Source organism: Nyctereutes procyonoides, unplaced genomic scaffold, assembly GCF_905146905.1.
Source record: "Nyctereutes procyonoides isolate TBG_1078 unplaced genomic scaffold, NYPRO_anot_genome, whole genome shotgun sequence".
In the NCBI taxonomy this organism is placed as follows: domain Eukaryota; kingdom Metazoa; phylum Chordata; class Mammalia; order Carnivora; family Canidae; genus Nyctereutes; species Nyctereutes procyonoides.
The window spans coordinates 1,609,481-1,633,149 of record NW_026575146.1 but is presented as its reverse complement, the minus strand read 5'-3'; the positions used below and the strand labels follow the sequence as shown (position 1 = coordinate 1,633,149).

Sequence of the window (23,669 nt, the reverse complement as noted above, 5' to 3'; positions counted from 1 at the left end):
CTATGAACTTATACAGCCTATAAAGTCGTTGATACTTAACAGGTCACATCTACTTTGCATGTATACTTTAGACTCTACACCATCCTGCTTCTATGTGTACATATATAATGTATAATCTTGTAACAGCTCTGCAAAGTAGATAGATGTCACCACAGGGAAGTTAGGGAACTTGCCTAAGATGGCCTACCTGGGAAGTAGCAGAGCCAGTATTCAAACCTGGAACCATTTGACTCAACACCAGTGGTCTTTCTGCTATACCACACCATTTTTCTAGATTGTATTTAGAATACTCTGTATAAATGATAGAATATTATCATTTGGTTGATTTTTTTTAAATAACCTAGGAACACAACCTAGTGTTAAGTAGAGTGTGTTGCTGACACAGTAGAATAATGGGGAGTAAAACACATTGTTGTATCACTTTTAGGTAAGAAAAGTTATTATCTAAGAATTCTCATTAAAATTTCTTTATTTTCTGACTCCCAGAACAAACAAAAGACTAAAATGAAGATCATTTAGAGATGAAGGGAGTTGGGAGGGTTCATAATATAGGATAGTATTAAATATGTTAAAAATAAAGCACATTTCTCTACCAGTGTGTTTAAAATAGCACCAGGAGTTATGCATGTTTATACTATAACAAAGTGTACTTTATTTGGGGAATAATTTAATTGATCCATTATGTGGCATTTACCAAGGTAATTTTTTCCTTTTTGTTTGAGCACAGGAATTAAAAGTGATTCATAAAACAGACACACAATCAACATGTAAATTAAAGCCACATTAAGATGATCATCATTTTATGTTGTTTCCCTAGAATGCTTCTCATTTGCCCTGTATATTCAACTCTAAGTGCTGTTAAGAGTGTTGTGAGTTCTGGTTCAGGGAAGATTTAGAACTCCCCGAGAACAGTTCATTTTATGGAGAAACTTCAGTGTGCAGTTATTGCATTTATTTTTTTGTGCACATTTTTTTTGTTTTTTGTTTTCACCAAGGGAATTACCATTATATTGATTTTAATGTATACAATGGATAAATCCAGTAGCATAATCTGTACATGTGCTGTCTGAAATCTCTTTCAATAACATAAGCCTGAGCATGTTGCTCTCCTGATTAAAAACTTGCAGTGGTTCTTATTAGTCAGGACTCTTGGTTGCAACTGACAGAAACTAATGGGCCTACTGAAGAATTCCCAGCAGCTAAGTGACAGGAATGTATTTGCATGTTAGAAGAATCATTCTGAAAGCAGCATTGTGATTAGAACGAAGGGGAGCCACTCCAAAAACAGAGACCTAGGAACCAGAATGGACCTCTGTCTCCAGTATGTAGAAATGTCCCTTTGCACTGACCTGATTCAAGCTCTTTCCTCAGCAGACTGTTAGTAAGTTTAAGGGAAGCCATATGCAAATTGAGTTTTGGCCAATGAAATGGACCAGTCTCCCATTCTCCAGTATATCTCTCCACCATTCTCCTACCAAGTTTTTAGGCACCACAGATTGGAGAACAGTCTCCGACACATGGTTGCCCTTCTTGGGTGATGGGTGTGGGGGATAGGCCACGTTAATGTTCTTGAATTGCTTGCTTTTCTTTTCCCTTCTGAGCCTCACCTATCTGGTGTGAGAAAGGAAGCCAGTGTCAACAGGGGCCAGATCCTTGTGAGGCCAGAGTGGCCTCACACTGTGGTTGCTTTGCTTTTCCAAACCTCTGCCTGTTTGCTCAACAAAAGCCCTAGCTTCCATGTTTGTTGTCTGTGAGTTCCCGTCTCAGGTACAATTTAATATAAAATACTCTGTCCGATAACCCAAATCAGGGAAAGGGCACTGCCTTGGCATACTCTGCCTCTGTGACAGGGCATTTGCTCCCCAGACAACTCCTCCTCTCCCATTTCCATCTTCCCACTGGACATGCCTCCATGGATGGGGCAGACTAAGTGGGTGCCTGGGTGGCAACGAAATGGGGTTTCCTGTTGCTGAGTCTTACACATCTGAAGTTCTTCCAGCCAGGGCTCTCTGTTCTGAAGACTCTAAGCTCTGTAGGATGGCTGGTATATCTTGGTTATGTGGAATCCTCTCCAGTGTTCAGTCAGGGCTTTCGGGAGCCTCTTCTGAAGACCTGCAATATTCAGCCATAGAACTGAAATGAAATTTGCTTTAAGGATGTGTGAGTGGCCTCAAAGTCCAAAACCCCTCTTCAGAGTGTTGATGCCACAAGTACCTACCGTTACTGCAATATTTTGGGATGAATAAATTGGAAACATTAAGGGCTTACTTATATCCTCTCTCCTGGGGTAGGAACCTCCTCTCCCCCAGCTTCTTGGTTTGCTGCACAGCTTGTTTCCTCTGTATGGAAATACACTGTCCCTCTCCCAGTCCCCACCTGCTGCCCTGGGAGGCAGGGCCCAGCTTAGGAAGCAGGGGTGTCCTGTGCCTGAGACCAGCGATGCAGGCCTCCCTCTTTCCTCTTCCTGGTCCACATCATTACTTCCTTTGGTTTTTAAGCAATTCAGAGTTGAAGATAAAGGCCTTAAAGACAACTTTCTCTGCCTCTCCCTTTCTAGGTATTTGCATAGGAATCAGAGGAGTTAATCTTGTGAGTAAACTCTCCACATCTGCACCGGTTTCCTTCCTTCCTCCTCTATCTGCCCCAGGGTTGTAAGCACAGGACTGCCCCCAGGTCACAGCGCCTTTGCAGAGACCACACTCCTCTCTGCAAGAGGATGGCTCTCTTTTGAAAAACAATATGGCTCCAGTTGTAGCAATTGAGGCGTCTACAGCAGGAGTCTAAGATTCTCAGCCCCTCATGGAGGCACACCACAAGTTCCAGTCCCACTGCACAACTTTTTTAAGTATGCAGGAAGTCTTCCCTGTTTTCGTAACTGATTCAGAGTCCAGCCCCCATCCTGCTAACATACAGGGAAATGTCATCTCTGGCATTTTTAGGTGTCTCCCTTCCCCCTGTGGGGTGTATCCCAGAACCCAGAGATTTCCACGGCACCTGTGAGGTGGACCAGCCCCTGACCTTGTGTGGGTCACAGCAGTAGTCTCTGGAGCTCTCTGCCTCAAGACCATGAGCAGAGGCTGGAAACCTGCCCTGGGTCCGGTCTCCCTGAGCACACCCTACTCCCTGTCCTCTCGAGGGCTCTGCCCATTGGCCCAGAGAACAGAGCTGGGCAAGGGCCGCTGGTGGGAGAGGGTCTTTCTCTCACCTTTGCATGTGCCCTCTCCTTCCATCTCAGGAGTTGGACATAATTGCCTTCTTGGGTTTAGATGTTAACAAAGACTGCCTCTGCTATCATCTGGGCTAAAATACAAGGAATTGCAAAGCCCGCCACCTGTTTTAAATGAGCTAGAAAGACAAGCTGTTGGGAGGACAAAGCAAAATTCCAGAGTTGTCCTGCCGTGCTGATTTGGAGGCTGTAGTGAAGGCAAAACATTTTCCAAACAGTGGTAACTATGGAAATTCCGAGAAGGAAACAGATTTGAGAGCTCCCAGAATCTGGATAGCTTAGTGAGAAAAATCTAGTATGACTCCAGGGTTTCTGACTTTGGAGTCTGGGAACTGACACAGTAAAGAGACTGACCTGTTGACAATGTGGACTCTCACACTACACGCTCTGGATACCAGCTCTGCTGCCTGCCAGTCATGTGAGCATGGGCAAATTCATGCAACTTCTGAGTTTCAGTTTCCCCATAAGTAAAATGGGACTAATATCTCACATGGTTGTTGAGTATTACATGATTAAAATGGCCATGACCTGTGAGCATCCAGCAAGTGCTAGCTATTATTACAGAGTGGTGCCAGTAGCTAATTCGCTAATGCTGGAGGAGGAGCCCCTGCCTCAGAACAGGTGACCTTCAGGGCTGTGAGATATCCAGGCTGAAAGGGGTTATAGATGGATTCATCTGGGATTTGAAAGAAAGTTCAAGATTGAAGACAGATTTGGGAGGCCTCTGACTTCAAGGAGCAGTTGAAACCTTGGGTTGTGAGTGCAGCCCCCCAGGGCTATTGCAAGAAGGTAGAGGGCCAGGTGTCAGGCCCACAGATCTATTCAAATTTTGGGTGACCCTTTGCAACTCGCTCCCCTCTGTCATCTTTAAGCTGACTTTGTTGTTTTGAGATAAATAGGAATATCCCGTTTAGAGTCTCTACTTCAGAGGTATAATCTCATTGTTTGCTCAGTGAAATAAAAGTTAGTTGTCTGTTATCTCCCATATCGGGTGAGAGCTCCTTTCCATCTGGAATTACAGTCTTTAGAAAAAAAAAACTATTTGAAAAGCTTTTCAAAAACAAACCTTGCACATCTTCAATCTAGAGGAGTCTTTCACTGAAAACTGAGGCAGAATTCCCAGCGTTTGGGGCTTGCCCAATTCTTTCCCGCTAGGATCATTAGAAATAAAAAAGTCAGTTTGAAGAATTGACTTAAGAAAAATTGGGAGTAGCCAGAAGTGAATGAGCTGAAACTGGAGGGAAGTCCCTTTGTTTAATTTGGGTCTCAGTGCATGCTCAGCAGGCAGCTAAACCAGGACATTCATAGAGCAAAGGGCATGTTCTTAAATGCGGCTCTCAGAAGCAAATGCCTAGAAAGACATACCATGCCAGCAAAAATGCATTCTAGAAACCATATGCTCTAGACTCAGGAGATCTTGCTTTTTGTCATCAGTGAGTAAGCAGATACAAACAGATCATCTTCCAAGAGACATTTTCCCTTTTATTTAAAGCAGTTAACTATAATCTGTTTACTGTGTGCCAATCCCCATTTCTAGAAAAATGTGACTTTTCTTCTTTGGAGCTCAGAAACATATTTAGGAGTGTTTAATGTTACAGGGTCATTTTTTCCATATATATATGGTAAAAAATATATATATAAAAGATTTGTATAAGCTATATTTGAAAGATTATATAATGTGTATATATACTTGAAAGATTGTAAGTTATATACATGTATATGAAAAATTAAAAACTTTTTCTCTGATTTTGAAATCTGAATTCTGACCTGAAAAGCAGTCTGCAAGTAGTCTCCTGTAAAACTTAGATGTATTATTTTTCCTGTCTCTTCTCTGCTTTATTAATTGTCGCACACTGCACAAGGTTTTCCCCCAGGGCCACGCATGCTTTCAGGTTCTCTGTTGCATTGTTAGCTATGTAAGCGTTACTGGTCCGAGATGGCAGGTGGGAGAGGCGGAGGAACTTGGCCTCCTCCCTGCCAGAGTTCTCCTCTTTCACTGGTGCTGCTTATATTGAACAGCTTAAGAATAAGCTCCTGTGTGAGCCCTCGGAGGCCAAGTAGTATTGTTAGATTCAGAAAGGAATCGCTTTCTTTTAGTGATAATTTGAATATTTTGACAATGAAGCTAAGCTACTCCACTGCCTGGTTTGCGTACTTCATGTCATGTGTACCCTTTCTCGTGAAGCAGAAGAGAGCCCCTGCCTCTCTGAATTCATAAATTGGTATTGTCTGTTGGTGAGATGGGTAGGAGCAAAGGAAGAATCATCCAGAAGAATTATACTCTCTTGCCTCAATGTTTTTAAAAGTTCATTAAAAAAATTTTTAATACAGGCCTTTGGAGAGCACCCAATTAAAGCACCATGATAAATGTTCGGTATTATGAGGAGAGAGAGAGGGGGGCCATGAGATGATTTGTGAAGTGTTTATACATGCAAAACAAATTCTCTCTAGATGATTCAAAGATCCTATTTACCTCTAGTTTTACCTTCCAGGCTTTTTCCTGAATTTTGATGGGTGATTTAAAAAATTTAGTTGTCTAAGAATTATATTAATTTTTCCATTTTTAACTCAAAAGAATGTTCTCATACAAAATAAATGGGCATTGCCTTTTTTTTTTAATCAAACTAAGAGAAGAAAACAGGCAACCAAGTGAATAAGTCATGTAGGTGAGATAGGATTGGCTTTGTTTCATAATAGATTTATTTTTGTGCTAGTTAAGAAGATCCTAAAAAGCTTCCCCCCCCCCCCCATGAGGACTGACTGGTTGGAACAGTCCTAAATTGGAAGAAGCCAGGTTTTAGTAATCGGTGAGCAGAGATACTGGTTTCCAAATGGTCACCAGGGATCAGTGGTGCAAAGCTGGCTGCAGACTTGGCTCCAGGAGACTTGATGAAACTCTAGACTCCCAGGGCCAAAGTGTTGTGGTGTCAGTCTGTGCTGCTTTGCACTGTGGCCTAGGAATCTGTATTTTTAAAAGATTTATCTGGCAATTCTAGTGCATAGCCAACCTCGAATTGTGTAACCACTGAATCGTGTGTTCAATGTAGAGACAACAGCCTTTTTGGCCTGTAATCTGGTGAACCTGTATGCTTCTTTGAAGCTTTTGTTGAAAACAAATGCCTACTGGTTATTGGTGACTTTTTTCAATTCATGATTTGTTTCCGGTTCTGTCATTGCCTAGATTTGCATACTTGTTTTATGGTATTCTAATACTGTTTATTTAAAAAAATACCATTTCCTCTGCATGTATTTTGAATATTTTATGTAAACAAGTTCACGGTTTTTTTTTGTTTTGTTTTGTTTTTTCCTACTTGCAGAAAGCAGGGGAAAACTTCAGGGTTTTTCTAATCCAGTTGCCATTAGGACAAAAGATGTAATATAAATACTTAAAGATCTTCTTGGGCAACATGACAACAGATTGCAAATCCTTTAGGTTGCAGCATTATGACCTTTATCATACCTTTGAAATATATCAGATTTTCTAAATGTTTAAGACTTTTGCCATCTGGTAGATCTGAGACATTTAAAAATTAATGGTGCTGTGTCTATTGAGGTGTGATACTACAGGATCTTAAAGTTTAAAATTCGTCTGTCATCTCTGAAAATGCACGAAAGGGCAGTCAGAAATCTGTAGACATTACCAGTTGTGTATATGTGGTGTTGAAGTGAAGCTCAAGCTGCAACATGGTGGGGGTAATGTTCTCCTAGCTTCATTCACTGAAGATGTGCAAGATCTCTTCTTACAGGTTTGAATCCTCACACAAGCTTCTGAGAGGACTGCGTGACCGGCTGGAAGCTGATGTTTCCTGTCGCCGAGTAGGTACGCAAACTGTGGTGGCTTCTTCAAATTATTTCTCTTGGGGTATGTTTACAAGCAATTACTTGGAAATACAGAGTAAAAGTCAAGACCCAAGGTTCCAGGTCTTTCAAAAAGGTTCTAGTAGAGGATAAATACATTTCCCCCTTAAACTGCCAAATATAACAGCATTCTCCTCACCGTTTCTTTTTTAAAAGCATTAGTAGACCACATAATCCAGGGACTCCGATGCTGCTGTTGACAGCCTTTCCTATTCTCTGCCGCCCTCGCCCTCACCCCCAGCCTCAGCTGTGGTAATTCCTTCAGGTCTGTGGAGTTTTCGGCAGACATCCCTGTCAGTTCCAGAGTTTTAAAGCTGCCCTGACCTAACTTGGGTACCTGAGATACGGGAAAGGGTGTCTTCCTTTTTGTGGCACATGTCAACTTACTGGCCAGAGGAAGAGGCTGGTCACGGGCCGGTGGCACCAGGGAATCCAGCCCCAGATTCCGGCCTTTATTTGGAGGAAAAGCCGAAGTCTACTGCTCATGTAGACAGTGTAACCTGGAAGGATGACAGGGTATGTGTGGGAAGAACACTCAGCTTAGCTCAGACCACCTGGGTTTGGTCTCTGGTTCTCCTCATCATTATCCGCAGTAGTGATGTCAGCAGAAGCTAGCACCTGTGGGGCACTCGTGTTCAGGCACTCTGCTGTGTACAGAACATCACTTGCAGGATCTTATCAGGCAGTGCCTGTGGGCAGGTGTCAGTTTCTAAACCTTAGTCTTGTCATCTGTGAGATGGGGGATAAAGATGCCCTTTTCTCTAATGGGGCTGCAGAAGACTTTATGAGTCCAACTAAAATAGACCATCATTTTGCTAACTATGATTGTGGTTCCCTTTAAATATGATCTGACGAAAAAGTAGTTTGATTCATCGGCCAAGACATTAACATTTATCCCAACATGGCCAGTGTATCTACTAGGAACATAGCAAGGCACTAGCAGTTCCAGTTAGGCAGGGAAGGGGTTTACCGAGTGATTGACATTGGAAGAGTAGGCATGATTACCAGGAAGACCCTGGAGTGGGTCAGCTCCGTGTTGGTGGTGAATCTGTGGGCTGAAGACACGTAGGGGGTGGCCGCCACACCAGGCAGCTTCGGGCTCAGGAGCAGAACTGGACAAGCCCAGGCAGGAGGGCCAGTGCAGTAGCTAGGCAAGCCAGGAAGGAGGAGCAACTTGGGACATCGCTATAGGCTACTGGGAAGGAGCAGCAAGCATGCAGCAGGGGAAATTGGGCTCATTGTGAGCAAGGTGCCTGGCCTCTGGGGCACTGGGAGCACAGAGGCGCACAGGGAAGCCGCCCGGGGATGGGCTGTGGGGTGGACCACACATGTGGATTGCCAGGACAGCTACTTAGAGAGTTCACATTCCTCCCCATTGAACTGGGTATGATTGTAATGGTTTGTTAAACAAACAAAGGACCTAAAGCTGTGAATGGGGGGAGAGAAAAGACTTAAGGTGAAAAGGAGAGGCGGCCCAGCTTGCCAGTGTTCCTCTCTTCTGAAGCTTTCGCCCCCATTTCCCCCGACATTCCTTTCTCCCTTTCAGAGAAGCCAGTGCAGGAACTGGGACAAGTTGCCCTATCTTTCCAGTGCCCTTGCCTTTTAAAATGGAAACCTGATGAAATGTGTAACATCTTATAAAGAAAAAAAATGAACAACTTGGAGTCATTTTAAAGGACTGGTGATACATTTTTTTTAATATTTCAATTTAAGTATTTCTGGATGAAGAGCTTTGCTCTGCATCATTTGAATCTATTGGATGTGGCATAGAAAGGCAAAGAGAACATTCTCCCTCCCACATTGTGTAGTCATTTTGTCTGATAAACAGGACGTGTGCCCTCAGAGGTGGGCAGACATGCTCCCGGAAGAAGGGAAGTGAGCGATGGAATGGGTGCAGTGTGTCTACCTTCTTCTCTCTCTCTTTTTAAAGATTTTATTTATTCATGAGAGACTCAGAGAGAGAGAGAGAGAGAGAGAGAGAGAGAGAGACAGGCAGAAGGAGAAGCAGGCTCCACGCAGGGAGCCTGACGCGGGACTCCATCCGGGTCTCCAGGATCACGCCCTGGGACGAAGGCAGGTGCTAAACTGCTGAGCCACCCAGGGATCCCATTCTCTTAAGTAGTTCATAGTAAACTGAATTCTGGATGCTTATTTGTTGGAAAAACTTAGAGAAGAAAAGAATGTAAGTTGTCATATACCAATTGCCCATTATATTTGGGTCCATTTGGGTAATGAGATTTGGTATCAGGCTCATCATGTGAAAAAGAACCATGTAGAGTTTCAGAACAGTACTTCTGAATCTGCTGTTCCCTCAGGGTCAGGAAGTTGTCCTGGAGGAGGGATAAGTGAGTACTTGTAACTTTGCTCCTGTGTAAAGGAATCTGTTGATGGAAGCGTCCTCACTTTCACTGGCCCCCTGCAACCTGCAGGATAGCCCAGATTCCTCTGCCTGCTGCTCAGGCACCACCTCCTTCCCAGGCCCATCTCCCGCTCCTCCCCTGGCCTCACACCTGCCTTCCTGCTGGCTTTGCCCATAGGACGTCTCCTGGTGCCCCACATTGCCCTGAGCCCCCCTGCGTCCCCCTGCACCACCCTGTGCCACCCTGTACCGCTGCGGGGTCGCTGCTTTCACCTGTTCTTCTCTCTGCCTGAAGTACACCACGCCCACCTGGTGTGCCGAGACTCACCTCGGTGGCCAGTATCACAATTTAGAAAGTACAGCCTTTCAGAAAGGAAGAACCGAAGTCCTCTCTCATTCTGCCACCCAGAGATACTTTACTGACATAGTGTTACCTGTTTGTGGGCCTTTTTCTATTTATTTGGAGATGCTGTTGTTTCAGAATCAGTCTGTCCAAGTCTTGGGCATCTTTTCTAGACCTTCTGTAGCTTTTATGTTTCCCTCAAGAGATTTTTAACTCATGAAATCTGGCTTCCCGTCACCAGTGTGACTCGTAAGCTTTTTTTCTTTCTTTCCTTAGTACGAGTCTTTACCCTCACACACTTCCTGGGAAGGAACCAGGCTTTTCTTTTCCCTAGAATGGTAACTGTATTAGGACAATAGGCCCGGCCACTAATTAGGTGAGTTTGGGCCCTCCGCGCCCTACTCTCCGAGACCCAGGAAAAGAGATCACTGGCTGTCAGCTATAGAAGCATAGCCTAAAAGGGCCAAAAGGCCAGTTGCAGAGGGCTTGTTGGGAGGGAGGAGGGGGATCTATTTTCAGCTGTCACAAAAGAATAGTTCCCATCACTGACTTTAATGACTAGAAAATCTTCTCCTAATACCAGAGGCTCTCGTGTGGATTTCAGGACTGTCTCTGCCCTACATGCCCACCATGCTACCTGCAGTCCATTAATGGTCTTCATGAGACCAGGTCTGTCTGTCTCAGCGTGAGAACCAGCCCTGGACTTCACACTTGCCTCTCTGGAAGCACATGTCTATTTTGCTTATTTGTGGACATTGGATATTCTTCCTAAATGTCTGTATTTAAATATATCACATAGGTGGTGGGGAGAGGAAGGGAGCGGAAGATTTCAGCATCATGCTGTGTGACCCATTTTGGGGCGGTGCTGTGGCCCTGTCTGGGGAACCTCTCTGCTTTACTCTGTGCAGGTGGGGGTGCTTACAGATCTGCATCAGGGAGGAGCCTCCACCGTGATGGAGCCTGGCTCCCTTGTCAGCAGTCTTTCCCCCTGCGTAGTGGCTTCTCTTAGTCTTCCGTGGCTCTTTGAGGCTCGTGTTCCTGGTCTTCTGCCTTTTCCATTGCTCCTTAAAGCTTCCTCCTGTTTCAGTTGAGATAGCGCTCTAGAAGTGCACTCTCCTACCTCTTCTCTTCCCACCTTTCTCACCCCTGTCCATTCTCACCCCTGTCCATGTAGAGTCACAGTGGTTCACCTAGACTCTTAAATAGATTAGATAGCTCTTCAGTCTGCTAAAGACATTGTAACAAAGAAAGGTTCCCGCGGTAAAAAGCCTACTTTTTCCCACTAGACTGGGAACCAAACAGGGATATTGAGGTGTTGGGGTCCTGTTTCATACTGTAACCATCTAGAAATTATTTTGAAACATCAAGTTTTTTCATGCAAATTTAATTCTCATTTTGCTTATTTTTATCGTAGACTTGTCACTATACTCCCTTATCCTAGAGGAAGTGGGGGAATTTAGCAGCAGAAGGCTTCTTCTGCCCTTGGAACATCTAAGAATTACATGTCCCCACAAGCCTGCTTCCGCCCTGTTCTGCAGTGCAGAATAGATATCCTAAGGGAAGATCAGTCTAGTTACAACCTGCCATAAAGAAAAAAAAGTCCTCCTTGCCCCCAGGACAACCTACTTTACCAAATGACACTGGGAAGGACAAACATTGGTGATCAAGGTTGAGTAAGTGGGCTTAATGACAGGATCTGAGGCCACCCATGTAGAGCTCTGAGTAACTTACAAAGTCCTCACAGAAGCCAAATTCAGAATGGTATCCACTTCCCTCCAGCCAAAGGGTTCATAGCTGTACTTGGTCTAGAAAAGAGCCTCAGCATCTCCTTCATGCATAGGTCTCCTCACTGGCTTCAGTGTCGATGAGGCACCATTAGATTGAACATGTCTAAAACTAGTGCTCGCCTTGGCAGAGCACATCTACTAAAATCGAGCGACAGGGAGAGCGGTAGCGGTAGCATGACCCCTGTGCTAGGATAACGGGCCTAAGACTAAGCTCCTCATGTGTATGTTTGGCTGGACTTTTCTTCTGGGATTCCACCTTCCTTTCTTTCTCTGCCACCATAGTCAACTCTCTTCTATGACCTAACCTGAATCCTAATCTAACTAGTCTGTTTACAAAGTATCATTTCAACCTGCCCTCTCTTCTTTCCATGTCACTGTTACCTCTTCTGAGAAGTGGCAGAAGCCAAAGTGTTCTCACTACCTCTAGTCTCACCACTCTCCAGTATATCTTACATATCTCTGCCATAATTACTATCACAAAGTATGATCTGATGACAAACCCATTGCTTATAATGGATTCCTGTTCCCCAGCTCTTTAGTATCAGTCCTGGGTTGTCCTTGCTTCTTGAGACTTAGATCCCTATACATATGCCCTTCCCATCATTTCTTCACATTCCTGTGGAGAAGACAGTGTTTTGTTGTCTTCTTCCTTCTACCCCTTTCTTTCTACCTCCTTCACTTGCTCTGACACATAAACCCAATTAATGGCTAGCCTTAACTAGGTTAGTCAATCTACTAAAGTATTACAACAACAAAATCCACCTTACCATGGTAGAATGAAGCAGTATATCCTTGAACCTTCATGATATGGCCTTTGCCTCCCTCTCTGGCCTGTTTATCCACAGTGCCCCCGTATTTGCATCATGTTCCAGTCCTACTGCGCTACATATTTTCAAGTATTCTATGCTGTTTCATTCCCTTGATCTGAAATAGACCACCTCCCCACTTAAACACCAGGTAGACCTGCAGGCTCAGCTTTAATTTTGGCTTCTCCATGAAACCTCTCGATCTCTCAAGCAAGAGATGATCACACCTTAAACATCTGTATTCCTTACCCACCTTGAATTTTGATAATTATTTTCACTTTTTCCCCATTCATAAATCTTTGTAGAGCGATTTAATTATATCTGATAAATCCTAAGGAAGAGCATCTTTGAAAGCACATAACCTGTCCATGGCTCCAGGCTTGTATATTGTCTTTTTCACTTTCATGAGGTATTACTCAGTTTTGCTCAATTTTCTAATTTTTTGCCAACAGGATTGGTTTAAAAATTGAATTTCATTCCAGTGTGTTTTTGTGGGTGGGTGGGTATTAAAAAATAAAACAGAGGGCCGCCCCGGTGGCCCAGTGGTTTAGCGCCACCTTCAGCCCGGGGTGTGATCCTGGAGACCCGGGACGGAGTCCCACATCAGGCTCCCTGCATGGAGCCTGCTTCTCCCTCTGCCTGTGTCTCTGCCTCTCTCTCTCTTTCTCTCTCTGTCATGAATAAATAAATAAAATCTTAAAAAAAATAAAAAAAAAAACAAAATGTCAGATGTGGTAAGTATGTGACAAAGGGGGGGGGGCATGGAAAGGGGGCATAAGAAGTGCCAAGAGTTAAGGTGGGGTTGGTCAGGGATTAAATAGGTTAATCAGGATTGTGGCTTTGCCAGCCAAGTAGAATGAAGAGGGAAGGAAGGCCCATTGAGTAGAAGAGTATAGGGAAATTGTTTTACTGATGGACCAAGAAATCTCACCTGGATAAAATTGTGCATATTTTCATTTGTGTATTAATTGTCTGAGTTTCCCCTTCTATGAAATGCCTTTTTAAAAAATTCTTACCTGGGGACGCCTGGGTGGCTCAGTGGTTGAGCGTCTGTCTGCCTTTGGCTCAGGGCATGATCCTGGAGTCCTGGGATCGAGTCCCACATCAGGCTTCCTGCATAGGGCCTGCTTCTCCCTCTGTCTGTGTCTCTGCCTCTCTCTCTGTGTCTCTCATAAATAAATAAAATCTTTTAAAAAAATTAAAAAAAATAAAAAATTCTTGCCTGATTTAAAGTTTTATTTTAAACATTAAGCCTGTAATCTGGCTAGAATTTTTATATATGATGCATGATGGGAATCCAATTTCCTTATTTTCTTAATAATTAGATAATCAATTATTAAGTAGTTTATTCTCTCCCCAGTGATTGCTGTCCAAGCCCCATCATATATTGTTTCCATACAAGGGTGGGTCTGTTTCTTGGCTATTCATTCTACTCCATTGGTCCACTTGTCTAATCCTGTGCCTCAGTATGTCATACTGCCTGAATTACAGTAGCTTTAAAATAAAACAAAACTTTTATCTATTAATCTATTATCTCTTACCTTTTTCTTCTTTGGGAGATACCATGGTCTTTTTGTATGATGATGAGTATGATCCAAGAGGACTGGGAAGTTCTTGGCTCTCCTTGGACTTTTTCTTCTCCATGTAAAATTTAGAATGATTAGGGTTCTATCAAAGAACCCTGTTGAATTTTTATTAGTACTTCATTGAATTAATATATAAATACGGAAACAACGGTCGATGTTAAAATAATTCTATCTGTATTTCCCTATTCATGAACATGGTATATTTCTCCATTTATTTAGGCCTTCTGTACTGTCTTTCAGTATAGTTTAAAAATTTCTCTGTAAGTGTATGGTAACTTTGTGTTAGATTTATTTCTAGATATATTTATTTTGTCACAAATGTATATGGTATTTTTAATTACATTCCTCTATTGGCATTTAGAAATACTTATTTTGTATTTTGATTTTTAGAACTATCTTGCCAAACTTTCTAATTTTGTTATTCTGTGTGTGGATTCTTTGGAGTTTTCTGTGTAGACAATCATGTATAAATAATGAAAGATTAATTCCCTTCCAATTTTGTATCTTTCATCTCTTTTTATAGCTTTATTTTAGGTCTATTCTAGTACAAATATTTAACAAGGTGCTGTGTTTAATAGATACCTTTATCATATAATGAAGATAGCTGTTTCATTAGCTTAACAAATTACCTCTTCTCTGTTTTTTTGTTTAGCAGTGCATTTTTGACCATTTAACCTATGAATGATTTTATTGTTAGTCTCTGGGTTATATTAGCTAGTTTATAAAAGGTTGCTTCATGATGTTAATCACTAGGGAGCATTAGGAGGAGCAAACACGTAAAAATAGCAGGTTCCCTCAAAAGAAGCCACATTGGCAAACAAAGGTGCCTTAGAATCATCAGCGGAGTTTCCAAATATTCTCAGATGCTCATGCTCCCATAGGGAGTTTGACTCAGATCCCTACCCCTGCCCCTGCTCCTGAGGTCTTGCCCTTGCTACTGCCTTTTCTGTTGTTTTCTTGTTTTTGTTTTTGTTTTTTTAAGATTTTATTTATTTATTCATGAAAGAGACACAGAGCGAGGCAGAGACACATAGACAGAGGGAGAAGCAGGCTCCCTGATATGGGACTCAATCCCAGGACCCTGGGATCACACCCTGAGCCAAAGGCAGACACTCAACCACTGAGCTACCCAGACTCCCCCCTCCCCCCTTTTTTTTCCTGTTTTCTTAAAAAAATCTCTGTGTGTGTATTTACAGTTCTTTTAGGGATCTCTCTTAGGGTATTTATAGTTGTTTCTGAAGTTTTCTTTTCCCCATAGAGTCGTCATCTTTGTTCTAGCTGCTTTTTTCTATTTATTCTGTTTTTCTTATTAGATGCTTTCTTCTGATTTCTGGTGATCCTCAACAGTCAGCTGACTTATGAGTGGAGCCACTAGAAAGCTGTTGGAAGCTTTCTGTACTGAAATAGGGCTTGTCGTGAGTTAATGCAGATAAACCCAGGTACTGCCATTTGCCCTTATAATTACCTCTTTTCTCTTGGGCTGGAGGTCAGCTTTACCAGAGAAGACTCCATTCTCCTGTAGGGGCTAGGCCTGTTTGCCCGTGTTCCGATGGCCAGATAGGGCAAGTATACAAACTTCACTGAAGACCCTGGTTTCAGCAGGGTGCCCCACCCCCATACTCTCTACCGGGAGGGGTCAGAGGGCCGAGTGCTTCACCAACAAAACTTTCCACTCTTTTCTGTTCTCACTCCCCCGTCCAGAGTTACTTAGTGCCCATATTTCTCAGACTCTGATGGGTTCTGCAGGGTAAATCAGATTGCTTCATAGCTTTTCATTACTGGCTTAGATTTGAGCTTTCTGAGGACTGCAAAGCCAGTTACTGCTTGTTTACCTGCTTTCCAGCTCCCAACATTTTGTTGCAGTTTTTTTCCTCTCCTGTTATCTTAGGCTGTGTTTTTGAAAAATCGAATTAATACTCTTTTAGTAGGGTTCAGGAGAGATTGGAGCTACATTTTATTCAATTTGCCATCTTTAACTAGATTTTACTCAATTGTCTGTAAATAGAAAGTTCGCACCCTGTCCTTATTGACATTTTCTGTCTAGTGCATAGATTTGATGTTCTAAAGCTGTGGTCTAATCAACCAGAGAGCTTTCTCATTAATTTTCTCTCTGAATATTAGATAAATAAGTCACTTCAGCTTTGTGTATTTTAGGCCTTGTTTTGAGGAAAATAAGAGCTTAGTCACTGACTTAACAAAGTTAAGTCTCTTACGATAACAATTTAAAAGTCAGTAGGCAGCAAACCCTGTGGTTCAGCAGGTGGTGGTTCTCCACAGAGCAGAGCCCAGGCCAAGGGAGTCAGTGCTGCCCACCGAAGGAGGCCAGTGGTTTCAGGCACTAAGCTGGAGATGACTCATAGGCTGTAGAGGAGTAGGTCTGGAGGAACCCAGGAGGACTTTGGTGGAGGTAGAATCTCCCTAAACAAATCTAGTTTGGTTTTCTGTGAGCTACTTTTCCCTCGTGTTTAGCCCAAGCCCCCAAGGTTTCAGCTGGACTTCTAGTCCCTTGTCCCACACTCACCATCTCCCCAAGTGGGGAAGGAGTTCAGTCCTCTGCCAGGGAATGAGAGGGCGAAGCAGGAGTTTGCCGGGTGGGCAGTGGGCAGCAGGCTATCCTAGGAGGGTGCATGATGGGGAAGCATGGTCTTGACAGAACGTGGCTCCTTAAAGAACTAGCAAGTGGCCTGCCCTCAGGCCTTGGTAGGAAGGAGGTGTGCAGCAGTGGCAAGGGGCTGGCCTCACCGGCTGCCAGTTGGGCGTTAATGGATTTTAGTGATGCTGTCTTAATACTTTATTGAGGATAAATACACACACACACACACACAGACATTTTTCATATAAAAGATTTTAAAGGTGCCGACAAATGAACTCCCATGATCTTGGGGGCAGCCTGCCCTCTTCTAGGCAGCAGGTAGGCTTATCTTACATGATAGTTGAGTTCTCTTCTGTAGCCATATTTTTTAAATCTATTTTTTAATTTTTAAAAAATTTTAAGTCACCTCTGCACCTAACGTGGGGCTCATAATCATGACCCTCGAGACCAACAGTCACATGTTCTACCAAAATGAGCCAGCCAGCCACTCCCCCCCGACCCCGTAGCCATATTTGAAATGAAATTTGTACAAGTTGTTAACTGCTTGAATTTCTAAAAGGACGTTATTATAAAACTTTGTTTTTCTTTTGCTTTAATCTGATGCAGTGATTGAAACACAAAATATATGGCCCATGGATTAGGAAATATCAATGACTTTGTGAACAAAGAGTTGATAGCACAAAGGGATTTTTTTTCCTGTTTTCATCTAAGTCAGTGCCTTTAACCTGTTTGAATCTTGGAATCCTTAGCAAATCTGAAGAAAGCTTTGGTCCCTCTCCCCATAAGAACTCCAGTATACATGCCTCCTCGTCTTTTACAGAATTTCAGAGAATTCACAGCCACTTACGAACCCCTGTTCTAAGTTAAGAGTGAAAACCCAGCCACGGCCATCTGGTAAGGTACTTATCAAGGCCTCACATCTGTTATCCTCAACCAAGTTAGTCCTGCCCCATGAGCACCTGTTTTGCTGATTAGACCATATACTGAGCCCCCACTCTTCTGCCATACTTGCTCAGATACAATACCTACCAAATTTTATAATGCATGTGTGTAATAAGAAATAATAACATAGAGGTTCTGAGAATCTTCTTCATCTTGTTGATGTTTCTGGATAGTTTTTTTGTTGATGTTAGAAACTTGCTACCAAAGTCCTTCAAAGAACTGATCCTAAGAGAAGGACCCTCTCTGAGGGCTCCTAGAGACAAATAAGCAATGAATTTCCACCCACCCCGCTCCATGATTGTCTATTTCATATTTTGTGAGTGTAAGAAGAAAACAGAAACTTGATGCCCTTTTAAAACTGGTTTTGACATATTTATGTGAAAACAGTCCCAAGTTATGGGAATATGAGGCACAGGAGAAGGTTTGGAGCAGAACCTTCTTACCCACTAGGAATGGTGATGAATGGAGTTAAAAAAAAAAAAAAAGCTTAGAGTACCCATGCTGGAAGATTAAAAATGGAAATTCAGTTTCCTCTCAAAAATGGGCCTTGCATTGTGTCACTGGGCACAATGGAAATAGAAGCCAGAAGTCATAGTTTATTTTGAGAATGTTGTAGAACATTTGTCGTCCCCCATTAGATGATTGTGTTATGCAGCACTAGGGACATCCTAGAACTACACTTGTGCTCTGACCTCTACCATCATCTACCACCCGCTCTCAGGGAACACAGTCTTTCCTCGCTGTTGCCATATATATATGTTCTTATTCCAATCTGATCCTCCCTCATCCCCAAAATAATCAGCATGAACAGAATGAAGCAGATGGCACAAGCCTTCTTTGGCATACTGGCAGATCTGTATCACTCACTCAGTATTTTTAGAATCAAGGGGATTGAAAATTATGTCCTGAGATGTTTTGGGGGAAGACTTAACTATCTCTCCAGGGTGACAGGTGTTGAAATATTACCATATTTAAGACTCAAATGCAATCTATATGTCAAGTCACAGAATAGACGGATTATCATCAGGACCATCCCTTTGTCAGTTCTCTGTTAGGATTGTTGATGGCTTGCCAGATAATAGAAAGTTAATCACAAGTCTGTTTTAAGGATGTGGCCAGAAAGCGCATCAGGTTTCAACCAAAGATTGGAATCAGCGGCAACCAGCCAGTACTGGTCATGTACATGGTGATGGGGGACGTTGTATTATCCACACGGTTTATTTTTTTAAAAATAGCTGAGCTTTGATCCTCAGCCACAATGAATTTGTAGTCTGTTGAGAAAGACTATTTTTATAGGAGTTTGTGATAACATCATGAAAACAGTGTAAATATTTATATTTGAAGGTCCACATTAATGAAATACACAGTCGTGGTGAATGAAATATCAAAACCATTTGTGAATTTGAATTCATCATTAAAAACTTTCTGAAGAAATTAAAGAATGTTCATTATCATATAATTAATTCAGCTCAACATTTGAGGACCAACTTTGCACTTAGTGTTAGGCTAGGTGTATTTAACACATAGACCTAAAACATACAAAGTCTTGGGAAAAGACATTCATGAATGAACTATGGATAAAAATGTTTAAGTGACATTTTTTCTTTAAAAGTTCCATAGGAACACAGAGAGGAAATAGGTGTCACGTTTAAATAAAATATGCCAAGTCTAAAAGTCGCTGATTATATACCTACCATCTTTGAAGGGTCAAGGAAAATGCAGGTAATGATGTTCATGACTGTTGAACTTTGGTAGCTGGAAAGAGGATCTGGGAAAAATTTATTTAGTGCTTTTTTTTTTTTTAAGTTTCAGTTGAATAGATCTTACTTTTTCCATCAGCCAAAGTTGATACCTGTTGAGAAACAAAGAATGCTAGTTTTTACTTGCAGTGTCATAGGTCTTTTCTGCATGTGTGAGTATATGTGTTTTCCAGACTACTATGAATTATTCCCACTGTGAAAAACGGATGGTGGGTTATGTAGAGGGAGGGAACATGTGTGTTGTTTGCCTCGTATCCATAGCTGAGTGGCTAGAACCCTGTGCCAGTTGTGCAGCTGATGGCTTCTACTTTTAATCTCAGTGTTTCATAAACAACCTATATTTGTGTGGTGTGTTTTAAGATTATCCACGTATTTCAGATCCCTGCTGTTCCAGCTGGTTCCCCCCAACAGCCCATTATATGCATCAGGTGGTGTCACAAATGAGGAAACACACTCAAGATGTAGCTAACAAATGGACAAACTAGAATTTGAACTGGGGCATCTTTCCACGGTATTCATAGAACAAGTGACCTGTTCTACGTAAACCCCTCCCACGCTTCAGGGAAACACCTGAGAGTGAATCAGCAGTGCAGTTGTGTCTGAAGGAAAGCAGAACCTTGCCCTCCTCTCTCTTGAGTGTGAAACTGAGCTATGCTACCTAGTATAGCAGCCACTAGCCACATGGGGCTATTTTAACAATAATTTCAGTTTCTCAGGGTCACACTTTGAGTGTTCAGTTGCCGTCATGTGTATGACATTTCCGTCATCACAGAAAGTTCTCTTGGACATACTGGTCATCTCTCCTAAAGCAAGAGTGGGGAGAATGAATTTAGTGAGCAGAGTTGAAAGAAGTGTATTCAGGGGGTTGGTGGGAAAGAAATCCCCCACCACCACACCAGTTCTCCTGAGGGCCTGGTGTTATTCTGAGTTCAGCTATAATGAGAACAAGGAAAAGATAAATTTCAGATTTCATACTGTGTGTACATTTTCAGCTTTTTGGATAGACCTGGAAAGAACACAAATTTCAAGTGAATGCATTTAATGACAATGATAAATTGTGGGACTTTTATAGCTGGACCAGTATTACGGCCAGACTTAAGCTGGATGAGAAGTAGGACACATCATGAGACCTGGCAGCAGAAACTCGGCCACACAGAATAGCATTCCTGGAAGGAGTCATTTGGTCTATGGCCACAGTTGTTGGGGATGTCTCAGAGGAGGGCCTCGGGCATGAACTGCAGTACTAGGAGGGAACGAGGAGTTGGGGATAATGATCTCGGTTCAAGTCACACTTGGTGACAGAGGAACAAGGGATGTGTGTGCTGCCATCAGAAGGAAAGTTTGGTGCCAAGATGCTGGCTGAGAACACCCATGTCGCCAGCCTTGGATCAGAGCTGAAGCTGCAGGTCAGAGTGCGCACATCGGCTCTGAGAGTTCCAGGCAGGTGGGGCAGGATGGTGAGGGCTGTCTGCCTGCTGCTGGCTCCTTAACTCTGGACGCTAAACACATCTGAGCTAGTTGATGAGGAGCACAAGAAGTTTGCTGCAGTTTTTGCCCATTCCAAAAGGAATGTCTGTTTTCCTGTGTACATGTGCTGTGAGGGGGTACGTTTAAAGATGCTTAAGCTATTGTGACAGTAAAATTTCACCAGACTCCAGCTTTCTGATCTGAAAGTAACCGTGAAAAGGTAAGTAAAAATGAACTTTTAACAATAAAGAGCACCTCTAAAGACTGGACAGTAAATGAATGTCTACAGGAAACAAGCACTTGAAGACCTGCTGTGATTGCTCCCTTTACCCGTGAGTGCTCTGCTTACTTGGCAAGGCTCAGAAAAGGCTGGCCTGCGTACAGAAGCTACTCTAGTGTGTTTAATGTAAATATATAGTACTCTTTTTTTTTTCTTTTTGAGTATTGGCACTTGAAAGGTTAGCATCCACTTGCCTGAGAATTACTCTCTCTAGAAAAGTCCAGGATTCTAGGGAGTCACAGGGGTTTTCTGCATTGTTCAGGACTGCCAGAGACTCTTCAGCCTCTTCACACGATGGTTCACTGGTAGAAAAAGAAGAGCCTGGGTTTGGGTGACTTGCCTGGGTTGGAAGTGTGGTGGCAGTTTTGGTTTGAGACAGGTTGAAGCTGGAGGAAAAAGCAGGCCCACCTCCTCAAAGTGGCCCTCCGGGGTGGGGCTGCGGAATGAGGAAATGTCCCCATAAACAAAGGAGAAGAGATTAGGAGAACAATTCACTAGAGGATGCTATACCTACACCTCTGACCACAGCCCAGCCACCATTGTTTCCGTGGGAATATTTTGTCTCCCCTCCAAAGGCACCGCATCAGTGAACTAAACTGGCTTTATTCACATTTTGTTGACACCAGAGTTGAGACCTTCAGCATGGTAACCTTACAAACAAATTAACTTGGATGTATACAAATTATTTCATCTCATCCCGTGGAAGTTTAAACAGGTGTGATAACAACGTATGCTCTGCTAACAATGAGCAAAGAGGAATAACCCACAGTTTGAATAAGCAGAGATGACTTTTGTTTCTGTAGCAGTAAACCACTAATGCATGAGGGAGATTTTTTTCTTCTTCTTTGAATTGGTTGAATGAACCTCACACTGACCTGAAGTCATGATCTGAAGTAGATAATGCTGTGTCTATGGAAATAGCTGTCTCTGTCAAAAGGAAAGTGTGCTTCATGTACCATCAAAACACTGTGCTGGCCTCCTCGCCACTTAGGACTCACATGCAGAAGGACCTCTGGAAGCACATGGGGAGGAGGGAGACTTGTGTCCTACACTGGAACCATTTAAAGAACCATGTTGATTCTGGGTAGTTGATGCTGAACTGGTAGGGGAGGAAGAGCATTGTTTCCAAGTGGCTAATCCAAGAAAACTGTTCCTTTTCTTTCCACAGATGGTCTGGTGATCCAGAACATGTGCCAGCTCTAGTGATGCAGATTACCTTTCTGCTTCTGGAACCTCATCTGTGCCTCTGACATTCTCCTCCCAGCCTGAGACTGCATATATAAATTGGGATGTGGGAAAGCAGGAAGCAAAGCTCATGGTAACTGAGAGGCCCATATCTGGGTAGAACCAGGCCCAGGACCACGACACTGCCTCTCCCCTGGTCTGGAGTTCAGGCTGCCGTGGCTCCGCTGATGTGCTCAGCACCATCCTTCCATTTGTGCTTAAATGGCACAGCATTTGGTCAGCGCATCTGAAAAGGAAGGTGTGAGAAGTAAAGCCCATGGCCACCTATCCCTGCCAATTATGTGGCAAGACGTTCCTCACCCTGGAGAAGTTCACTATCCACAATTATTCCCACTCCAGGGAGCGACCTTACAAGTGCTTGCAGCCAGACTGTGGCAAAGCCTTCATTTCCAGATATAAATTAATGAGGTGAGAGGCTCTAGAAAAGGTATGCACTTTTACACATACCTTTAAATGGCTTAGCTAGCCCTCTGACCAGACACTGCAAGGGAAAGTGGATGCAGGATGCGGATGCACTTTAGCCCTTAACACGCCACTGTTTAATGTGGTTTTCTGGGAGAGTTTTTGCATGTAGCGTCAGTTCATTCTTTCAACAAGTATTTCCTGTGATCCTATGATATGCCAGGCATAAAAACAGAGAGATGAAAAGACCCATGCTAGAGAGATAGTCAGGCAAACACAAGTAAAATGCAATGTAAGTTCTTTGACAGAGCTATGCAGGTGGAGGAAGCTGTTCTCCACAGCTTGATGAGAGCTGGCGAGGCTTCTCAGAAAGGTAGTCTAGGCTGTGACATAAAGAATGACCAGGAGGTGGACAGAGAGAAGGTTCTGGGGAAGCCTGAAACCTTGCCCTCAAAGCACACAAGTAGAGAGGGTAGCAGTGGAAGAGGAACGGGTGAGGCTCAAAATGGAGGCAAAAAAGGAAGCAACTCCTAACAGGCCTTATCCGCTGTGCCAGATGGTTTATTTATTCTACTGAGTCCAAGTAGTGAAAAATGATTTTGACTGGGATATTGGGAAGATGGTTCATAGTAATTTGGAGGAGAGAAAGGCGGCAAGTTGATGGATATGAAGTATGATGTTTAACAGTCCAGATCCTGACAGGATGGAGAGGAGGCAGCATCTCCCAAGTGTCAGCATTTGGAGCCTTTTCTTAACTTAGCGGCAGTTTACAAGTGGAATTCTGTTGGGTGTACAGGTGCTGAATATATGCATTTAATTGATTTTCAGAGGTGTCCATGATATGTAGATGGATAAAAACCATGGTTTTAGCACATCAGTCCTTTAAAAAAAAAAGTACATTTAGTTTGAATTATTTCTTGAATGACTGTTAGTTGCTCACTTCCATGAGAGAAATGAATATATGAGCTGTAGCTTCTACCTCCAAAGGTTTTTATATCCTAGAAAAGACAAAGCA

General features: G+C 42.9%; 1 protein-coding gene across 15 annotated transcripts in view; it reads left to right on the top strand.

Moving 5' to 3' along the window:
• Positions 1 to 23,669, top strand: part of PLAGL1 (PLAG1 like zinc finger 1) — a 112,116-nt gene that overhangs the window by 82,715 nt on the left and 5,732 nt on the right. For 3 of the 15 annotated variants that reach the window (XM_055311666.1, XM_055311668.1, XM_055311665.1), the window contains one exon: positions 22,176 to 22,660. In XM_055311666.1, the coding sequence (XP_055167641.1) occupies positions 22,509 to 22,660 (152 nt within the window). In that variant the 5' untranslated portion in view covers positions 22,176 to 22,508. Of the gene's footprint in view, positions 1 to 2,557; positions 2,590 to 6,934; positions 7,047 to 14,431; positions 22,661 to 23,669 lie in introns of those variants that run through there. The other 12 variants (XM_055311664.1, XM_055311657.1, XM_055311660.1 and 9 more) reach the window with 11 other exon arrangements.